Source organism: Aquarana catesbeiana, linkage group LG04 (genome assembly GCF_042186555.1).
Source record: "Aquarana catesbeiana isolate 2022-GZ linkage group LG04, ASM4218655v1, whole genome shotgun sequence".
Classification (NCBI taxonomy): domain Eukaryota; kingdom Metazoa; phylum Chordata; class Amphibia; order Anura; family Ranidae; genus Aquarana; species Aquarana catesbeiana.
The window spans coordinates 362,913,963-362,924,475 of NC_133327.1; the positions used below are offsets into that span (position 1 = coordinate 362,913,963).

General features: G+C 44.7%; 1 protein-coding gene across 1 annotated transcript in view; it reads right to left on the minus strand.

Annotated features, from left to right (window-relative positions):
- The window catches only part of PREP (prolyl endopeptidase), a 212,816-nt gene extending 204,069 nt beyond the window's left edge, over positions 1-8,747 (minus strand). Inside the window, exons 1-2 of the mRNA XM_073627010.1 lie at positions 8,557-8,747; positions 1,082-1,156 (exon numbers count right to left, since the gene is read on the minus strand). Coding sequence (XP_073483111.1) covers positions 1,082-1,156; positions 8,557-8,619 — 138 coding nt within the window. The 5' untranslated portion in view covers positions 8,620-8,747. The remainder of the gene's footprint in view (positions 1-1,081; positions 1,157-8,556) is intronic.
- Positions 8,748-10,513: the final 1,766 nt, after the last annotated feature.

A 10,513-nucleotide genomic window follows, 5' to 3' on the forward strand; every position in this document is an offset into this window, starting at 1 on the left:
AACAAAACAAAAAAAAAAAACAAAAAAAAAAAAAATCACATTTACTTTTTTTAACCCAAAAACTAAAATATGATATATTGCAGTTTACCAATCCTTAGATGTGGTGGCTGCATTAGTTTTTTTTTTTTTTAGGCTTTTTTCCTTTATATCCCTTGGTGATCTGGCCAGAAACACACTTTCTGTTTTAGGGTGTCTCCACTCTGGGTGAAGGACCAACAGAGACACTTTTGGACGGCAGCATTGTCAGTTTGACAGAGGGCAGTGTTAGACCCCATACACACTATTAGATTTTCTGCAGATTTTTGTCTTTAGATTTACCAAAATCATATAATATGAGGTCAAACCTTAAGAGTTTTAATTTGTATGCGACAGGCCCTTGCACTACATGGTTTTGGTAAAATCTGAAGACAAAAATCTGCAGAAAACCTAATAGTGTGTGTATGGGGCTTTAGACTGGCAGATTTAGAAGGATTTGACTAACAAATTGAAGCTTAACTCTAGACAACAGTTTATAAGCAGTTAAAGCAAATTGTTTTTTTTTCCCTTTTGTGACAAAGGTTTTACATAAATAAAAGCTGATCATTCTAAGCACCCCTATCAGTAGTAAATGATTTGTCTGAACTATCTGACTGCTAATTTGTCTGAACAGCTTGGTCTGTTAAAGTATGTTGAAAAATAACAGACAGAAAAAGCCTAAAAAAAGAAAACAAACCTGAACGTTAGTACCACTCAGTGCTGTCCAAACCCAGCCAGCCACAGCAACTCTCAGCTTTTCACAGATGTTTACAGGCTGCTGCAGGGCTGGATGATGGAATCTCATGCACAGGGGCTAATCATCCATCATGCATGAGGCCTAAATCAGTCTGCAGGGACACTCATCAAGTGCAATGCTTGTACTAGGCTCTATTATTAGATGAGGTCTGTATACACTACACACACCGAAACATGGATACATCCTGTATTAAATGTATATTTTAAAATAAAGATTTTATACAATTTAACTTTATAAAGTTGAATAAGCTTATACACAATATAAACTTGACCAAAAACCACTTCAGTATCTCTTTAAACAGATAATCACCTTTGTCTTATCACTGTCGGGATCTTCAAGCCACCTGTAAGGATCAGCAACCTTCACGCCATGGTAGTCATCAACCTTTAATACAGAATAACAGATACTCAACAGGTTGTTTTGCACAAAACACATACATTTATATCAGAAAGTAAAGATGGGCCGAACACCCCCCCTTGCAGCAGAACTCCCGAACAGGGGAAAAGTTCGAACCCGAAACCCATTGAAGTCTGTGGGAGCCGGGTACTGCCCTGGGGGACATGTATCAATGCAAAAAAAATTCTTTTTTAAACGATCGTTTTTTCAGGAGTAGTGATTTTAATGATGCTTTAAGTGCAACAATAAAAATGAAAAATTCCCTGTACAGAACATGCTCATGCTGCAGCAAAAATTACATTTCTAAAAGAAAAAAAAAACGATTCAAATCACATTTAAATTGACTCGTGGTTACAATTGCCAGCACCCGGCTATTGAAAAATAAAATAAAGAAGAAGGGTGCCCCCCCCAGTCCATACCAGACCCAGACCTGGCCCCCCCACTCCTGAACCATGTCAGGTCACATGCCCTCAACATGGGGAGGTGCTTTCAGACAGGGGCCCCCTTGTCCCTATCAACACGGGCTGTGGTTGTGGGTGTCTGTGGGCGGGGGGGGGGGGGGGGTTTGGCGGTTTATCCATTCACCAAAAAAAAGTGTCAAAAAGTAAAAACAAAAAAAAAAAAAAACACACAGTTTTTGACAATTCCTTCATTAAAAAATAAAAAACCAATGTCTCTTGATATAAATCCATCACCAATCACGCCGCCCCCGAAAAAGAACAAAAAAAACCCAAAAAACGCTCCGCTTTCATTGATTGCCAACTGCCGAATGCCTCCTCCGCTGTTTGACAGTTGCTGGGCCGTTGACGTCACGGGGGCGGTGCCACCAGGTGACATCGCCGGGTGGCCCCCCCCCCATAGCTATATAAGAAATGTCAAACGGCAGGCCAGCCAGACTGCTGGAGCGTTCGTCACGAATGTACCTTTGTTGGGTTCTTTTCGGGTGCGACAGGCATCGTGACTGACGATGGATCTACATTGGGGGACATTGTTTTTTATTTTTTATTAATGGATTTGTCAAAAACAGTAGCTAATAAACAACTGTGTTTATTAACTTTGTACACTTTTTTGGTGAATGGTTATGGGTACCTACCCCATACCCATTCACATGGGGGGGGGGGGGGGGCGATATCTGGAGGCCCAGGGTTGTGGGGAAGAGTTCCTAGTCCACATCAACATGAGGGAAGGTGCTTTGGGGTGAGGAGGAGCAGAGCCCCTCTGCCCCAAAGCACCCATTCCATATTGAGGGCATGTGGCCTGGTAGGGTTCAGGAGAGGGGGGGGGCGCTCGCTAGTCGTCCCCCCTTTCTTGATCTGCCAGGCTGCATGCCTGCATAAGGGTCTGGTATGGAACCTGAGGGGACCCCATGCCGTTTTTTTTATTTTGGCGTTTTGGGGTTCCCCTTAAAGTCCATACCGTGCTCATGCCCATGCCGAATGATTTGCCCAACACTATCAGAGAGGTCAACAAATCTATTTTATATGAAGAATTTAATAAAGTCAACCAGTCATTTCACTTATGTTGCAGGTTGAACATAAGCAAGCTTGTTTTTCTGTTTTTTAACAATTTAGTAAATTTGAAATGGGTGGCTTTAGGGAGGCCTGAACACATTTGCGGGGCTTTCCCCACTGAACAACCCTAGCCCCATGATGCCTGGGGATCACAATTAACAATGTCAGAATGGTGAATGCAAGAATATTGAGGCGCATTGAGTTCTTGACTAAACTTGGGGTTCCCAGTGCCGATATAACTGTGGGCAGCAGGCTGTGTTACTTACAGGCTTCCCAGAAGACTGTGGGGAGGAAATTAGCCTAATCATTCTGAGTGGAAGTGGGAGCGGTACCTGTCAAAACTAGGTACCCACCCCCCCACCCCCCCCCCCCAAAAAAAAAAAAAAAAATAATGACATGCCAAAACATATCAGGGGAGGAGAACTTAAAGCGGAGTTCCGCCTGGGAAAAAAAAATATTAAAAGTCAGCAGCTACAAATATTGTAGTTGCTGACTTTTAATATATGGACACTTACCTGTCCAGGGAGCCTGCGATGTCGGCACCCGAAGCCAATCTTCGGATCGACTCCCAGATGCTGCCACCTTCATTCATGGTAAGGGAACTAGGCAGTGAATACTTTCGGCTTCACTCCTGGTTCCCTACTGCGCATGCGCGAGTCGCGCTGCGCGTTTGGAATGGTCCCTGCTGACTTCTGTGACCAGTGTGTCTCCCAGAAGGCTGCGGGGGGGGGGGGGGGGGGGGACGACATAGCGTAGTTTGCCACACAATGTGCGGCGCTCTTTCGCCGGAAGTGGAAGCAAATACCTTGAGTTGACAGGTATCTGCTCCCCCGTGAAAGGTGCCAAATGCGACAACGGAGGGGGGAAGAATCCGATCAGCGAAAGTTCAATTTCTGGGTGGAACTCCGCTTTAAAGCATAACTTTCCCCTTTTGGGTGGAGTTCTGCTTTAACTCTAAACTGATGAGCTGTAAAGCCATTTGCATCACCTACTGATAAGTACCATATTGCATTTTGCAGGCATGTGCAGTTTTAAAGCTTGACATATTTGGTATATATTTGCTCGACACAACATCATCTTTTATTTTGTACTGGGAATTAAATTGTGTTTGTCTGCAGTAAAACTCAGATTAGTGGATCTTTTTTTCTGAAAATAAAGATCTGAAAAACTATTTAGGAAATATTGTGAGATATCAAAGTTTGCAACTACAATCGTATTATTCTATGGGGCCTCTGCATTCATAAAATATACTGTATACACACTATGACACTCTTTAGAATTCCGCCATACCACCACACCACAAATGTTGGCGTGGGCAACAGATTCATATACTAGTTGTAAAAAGGAACATGAATCTGGGGTACCCATCATGTGCAGAGGTGAACTGTGGCTGGAGTGTTCATAGGGGCACTTAAAGTGGTAGTAAAGGCTTTAAAAAAAAAAAGTAAAACCTGCATGGTAAAGGCATAACGTGCTAGTATGCATCACATACTAGCACATTATGAAAGACCTAACTTGAGATGAAGCCCTCCAGCGGCACGCTGTCACCGCTGACAGGGCTTCCATCTTCACCGGTCTTCCTTACAGGTTCACGGGCTGTGGCTGCTTGAATGGCTGTGCCGTGATGAAGTCACCCCGTGCATGCATTCGGGAGTCACGGCTGCAACACAGGGCTCTGAAGGAATGGCAGAGATATGCCATTCCTTTAGGAGCGCATGCGCCGGTGTCTAGAATATCTCCTAAACGGTGCACGTTTAAGAGGTGTTCACTTTACCTACAGGTAAGCTTTATTATAACCTTACCTGTAGGTAAAAATAAACTTTGAGAGTTTACTACCACTTTATTCCTCAGTGCAGCTGAACTCCCTCCCACTGCTGGAGCTGTCATGCAAACAACTCAGTGGCCGGGAGTTTTGTAACTGGATGGGTGGAGCCCGATGGGGATTTAGAGACAGTATTTCCTCATCAGGTCTGCCCTTTCCTTCTGATATGCAGAAATTGAACAAAGAGGTCCGGATGACCGCACTCCAATGAAAACGATTTCTTTATTATAATATAATAAATACCGGTAAGTGTTTAGAGACAATGTTCCTGATTTTATAAAATTCCATACTAAGCGGAGTAGAGAAAATCGTTGTGGAGGAAAAGGCAGATAAATTACTTTTGGGTCCCCTTTTTCCCCTATTGATCTACTTGATGTCTGCAGGAGGTATATTGCATATATGTACCTAATTGATTGAATCATAACCATGAATAAGTTGTTTGCGGCTGAAAGTTTGGTCTGCATGCAATTATCTGGTCTTTTTGTTATGGGGTTAATAGCAGTGTTTTCATGCTGTGCCGTGTGAAGGGAATCCTGTCTGCCTGCAGGGTTTTTGACAGAATTTGGGTTTACCTACCCGTGCATGCGCAAGAGCAATATTTATTCATATATTTTTCCTTCCTATATATTTATATGTTTACATGAGAATTCTAATGCTAGGCATGCACAGGTGCTTCTGCCGGGAAACTCTGCAGGCATTTTTATCAAAGTACCGTATATACTCGAGTATAAGTCGAGTTTTTCCAGCACATTTTTTTGTGCTGAAAGTGCCCCCCTCGACTTATACTCGAGTCGAGCACTTTTCTGCAGCAAAAAATGTCATTTTCCGAACCGACTTTGGGGCCCCGTATCTCAGGGCCACTTGGGGCTAGGAACCCCAAATTTGGTGTGCAAACCCATATCCACAACATATCCAAAGATGGAGTTCCTAGCACCAAGTAGCCCCGAGATACGGGGCCCCAAAGCCGGTTCGGAAAATGTCATTCTCTGCTACAGAAAAGTGCTTGACATTTTCTGAACCGATTTTTGGGGCCCTGTATCTCGGGGCCACTTGGTGCTAGAAACCCCAGCTTTGGATATTTTATGGTGCTAGTGCCACTGGGTTTGCACACCAAATTTAGGGTTCTTAGCACTAAGTGGCCCCAAGATACGGGGACCCAAATTTGGTCAACTGCGTCCATCTGCAGCAATGACCCCAAATTTTGGCTGCAGCTAGGGGGCATCTAGAAACCCTTAACTACCGAGTTTGAAGTTCGGGGGACCTATGGCTGCAAATGGGCATTGTTGACCCTCTTTTCCACTTACAGTAGCTGTGCATTTCTCACCCTCGTCTTATACTCGGGTCAATAAGTTTTTCCCATTTTTTTGTGGTAAATTAGGGCCTCGACTTATACTCGGAACGACTTATACTCGAGTATATACGGTACATATACATATATGCACACATATGTTTATGGAAAGCTTTTTTAAACAAAATTTTTTGTACTTAGAAGACTTGCTTGAGTGGGATATTTCCCACCTGTTTAAAGGTGGTTTCATTATGTTAAGCATGCATCGCCCTCAAATTTTTGCTCTTCATTTATATATCTTTCATGGGTTTGGCTTGTTTGTCTTTATTTTTGTTTGAAGAGTTAACCATGTGATCATGTGAAAGAGAATTCCAGCAGACTTGCCTTTATATCAACTGAGAGCATTGTGTCACCTGTAGTGTGCCTTCACAATGCCTAATTACACCAATTTACAGTTTTGCCTGCTTGCATATATATGTCTTTGTCATTATTTTAAAACTTAGCTATGAATAAGCACCTGCTATAACTGTGTGAAATGCATTAGTGGTTTTATCCTTGCTGCATGGATTTATTATAACAATAAAGAAATCGTTTTCATTGGAGTGCGGCCATCCAAACCTTTTTGTTCAATTTCTGCATACGATTGCATATTGAGCCGCACCCACACCTGGAGAGGGGAAAGATCATTAGGAAGTGGACACCTGGAGTGGGTTCTTCTTTTTCTTTCCTTCTGATAGACAGCAAGTGGGTCTATAGCCATTAGACAGCCTGCTATAGCGATAGAATTTGCCCACTGCCAATCAAAAGGAGAGAGTGGACCGGATGGGGAAATAGTGTCTATAATTGTGAGGTCTCTTCTGCAATAAAAAAAAAACCCTGCCTGGAGGTTCACAATCCCCTGTAGATTAAACACAGAGGCAGTTCAGTTTACATTCCAGCACACTGCCTGTGCATTGGGATGAATGCACCCCTGCGGATGTGTGGAATTACATCATCCTGTTGCAACCAATCAAGACGGCCGAAGACCCGCACCCAGAAGAAGCCAGTGAAATTATGCTGGCAGGGGACCTTGCAGTAAGCATTTTTACATCTAAACCCCTTTCACACTGGGGCTGCCTGTGCATTACAGGTAAACTGCCGCTTGTTTTAGCGCCGCTTTACTGCTGTTTAAGTGGCGCTTTTTCAGCTGCTAGCAAGGCGATTTTAACTCCTGCTAGCAGCCAAAGAAGGGTTAAAATCACCCATGTTGCAGTGCTTTGGAAGCGCTGCCCATTCATTCCAAGGGGCATGACGTTTTGGGAGTGCTGTATAAAACCGCCCCGAAGATGCTGCTTGCAGGACTTTTTCTAAAGTCCCACAAGCGCACCGCTCAGGTGTGAAAGCACTCAGGCTTTCACATTCGGGCTGCATGGGAGGCAGTTTTCAGGCACTAAAATGCCTGAAAACTGCCTCAGTATGAAAGGGGTCTTAAGTGACAATCTACTACACAGGTGACACACCGAGATGTCTGTGCTTGTCTGAGCTGTCAGAAAAAAGAGGGTGGAGAACTGAAGTGCTAAGAACTCAGTGAGGAGGGGTCTGAATGCTGATTGGGAGAGAATGGACACCCCCCTTTCCTTCACACAGCTCACAGAACAGAGCTGAGGCTGTCAATCACAGGCTGTGTGTTGGAGATTCCTCCCATCAATTCTTTTCTCTTGGTGTCAGGAAAACTTGTCAGAAGTGATTCATGCTGATGTTAGTAGAGGAATGAAGCAGCAGACAGAAATGACACTTAGTGCTCTGGACTGGGACAAGTACACACTATAGAGCAGGGGTAGGCAACCTGGGGTCCTCCAGCTGTTGCAGAACTACAAGTCCCATCATGCCTCTGGGAGTAATTGTAGCTGCCAGCCTTACAATGCCTCATGGGAAATGTAGTTCCACAACAGCTGGAGGGCCCCAGGTTGACTACCCCTGCTATAGAGGGATATGCTTTGTTTATATTTTATGTCTGAGGTTTACAACCACTCTATCCTGTATGACAGGGGTAGGCAACCTCGCTCAACCAGCTGTGGTGAAACTACAAGACCCTGACAACCACAGGCATGACTCCTAGAGGCAGAGGCATGATGGGATTTGTAGTTTCACCACAGATGGAGTGGTTGCCAACCCTTGCTGTATGAGGTCACTACTTGTAAAAATAGTCATCAGAATACAAATTTTTATTTCACAACTATTTTAAGCCATCCAGCAAAAGCGACAATGGTGAAAACTAGTTAGGTTCCCCTATACTATCATATGGTAGTTAGTGGGAAGAATAATGCTGTCCATTTGTCCCGATTGCCATTGCCATCCTCAGTACTAAAAGTGAATGAAAAGACAACATTCTGAGTTGTCACCAGAAAAGTAATAGAGAGGACATCTTCCAATGGGGACACCTATTACATCTCACTTCCACAGGACAGGAAGTGAAGGGAAATCATCTGAATGGGACACAAAATAACTGAAGGTGATTTTATTGTTTCCCTATTCTACATGAAAAGAAGAAAAAGCAAGTTTTGTCTTTAGCTATCCTGTAGATGACATGAGTAGAAGGTGAGCCCCTGTCACTGGAATAATACAATAGAAATGTGTGGGATGAATAGTCTGAACAGTGATGAGGGGGTGGCCCCGGTGTGGAAGGTACAGCTACACTCAATGTACCCGGACCCTGTTGATGTTACAAATGACAAAGCGATTTGCTGTCACTGTGAGGGATGCCCAGGCGGTCCCAGCCTGCACTCACCGCACTCTCATCACGAAAGGCCTCCGGATAGCGGAAGGTCGGCGCCTGCTTCATGATATCCATTGGGCTGAGGAGAAGACAACGCGATCTGCCACACACACACTGAACTCGGATGACAACCGGCACCTCCTCTCGGCCTGAACAGCTTGCCGGCGCTTCCTAGTGACGATCTACCCCAGCCGGCCTGTCACAGTCTTCGCTGCGCTGGGCACGTCATCAAAAGAGGACAGAGGACGAGGATTGGCTCCCTGCTGGGTGCTACCACATGGGGCTGTGAGGGAGTGTAGCAGAGACGTGTATGGGGTGTCCGGAGTGTATGTTAGTACAAGGGTCTAGGATCGATCATCTATTTGTATGGGGTGTCTGGAGGCACAATGGTATATTATCATGGGGTATTGATCTTATAACAGAGTAGTGATCATCTAATTGTATGGAGTGTTTCAAGTGTGTGTTAGCTAGAGGGGCACCGAATAGAAATTTTGGTATCAAAATGGAGGATGCACTTGGCCGAAAATGACAGTTTTTTTAAAACATACAGTATCTCACAAAAGTGAGTACACCCCTCACATTTTTGTAAATATTTTATTTTATATTTTCATGTGATAACACTGAAGAAATGACACTTTGCTACAATGTAGAGTAGTGGGTGTACAGCTTTTATAACAGTGTAAATTTGCTGTCCACTCAACTTAACACACAGCCATTAACCAGTTGCCAACCGCCTAACGCAGATATACTGCGGCAGAATGGCACGGGCAGGCAAAATCACGTACCTGACCTACTAAAGGTTTTAACCCCTTGATTGCCCCCTAGTTAACCTTTCACCAGTGATCACTGTATAACTGTTATGGGTGACGCTGGTTAGTTTGTTTTTTATAGTGTCAGGGCACCTGCTGTTTATTACCTAATAAAGGTTTAACCCCCGATCACCTGGCGGGTGATACAAGTTAAGTTTTAGGGTCAGATAAGGTCTGTGTCACCCCAGGTAGATTCAGATTAGTGCCAGTAGCGCTAACACCCACGCACGCAGCATACACCTCCCTTAGTGGTATAGTATCTGAACGGATCAATATCTGATCCGATCAGATCTGTACTAGCGTCCCCAGCAGTTTAGGGTTCCCAAAAACGCAGTGTTAGCGGGATCAGCCCAGATACCTGCTAGCACCTGCGTTTTGCTCCTCCGCCCAGCCCTGCCCAGCCCACCCAAGTGCAGTATCGATCGATCACTGTCACTTACACAACACTAAACACATACCTGCAGCGTTCGCAGAGTCAGGCCTGATCCCTGTGATCGCGAACTTTTTTTGGTAGCGTTTTGATACAGTTGCTAACAGTCAGGAGATTTTTTGCCTGTGAGTCTCACTAGTGTACCCCTAAATTTAGAGCCCAAAATGGCAAATCGAAGGTACACTAGTGAAGAGGCCTACACATTTCTGAGCATGACAGATAGTGAAGAGGAAGTCACTCATCTGTCAGAATCAGGCTCAGAATACGATCCTGTAGAGGACAGCGGCTCCATGACAGATAGCTCTGACGACGGAGTTGTGGTCCCTGCCAAGGTCAGGCATACCAGACCCGAACTTCATCTTCTGTCCTTGATGTGCAAGAACCATAGGTCCCTTGTATGGAGCAGAGAAGTACTAGGGCTGCTATTCCTTCTGGTGAACTGGCGAGCACCAGCGGCCTAGTACACCCTGGTCGTACATCCAGCACTGCAGTATCACGTGGTGACATGGTGAGTCCCATTAGTGCAGTTCAAGCTGGTGAGGTGGCAAGCACAAGTAGTGTCTCGCTGCCACCAAGAAGGCGAACACAGTCCCATCGTGCCCATAGTGCCCTTCTTGCTGCATTCGCCAATCCTAATTGGGAACCCACCACTTCTGCAGCACCCGTACTTCCCCCATTCAACCCAGCATTCAGGTGGAAACAGTTGATTTTACGTCACTTGATTTTTATT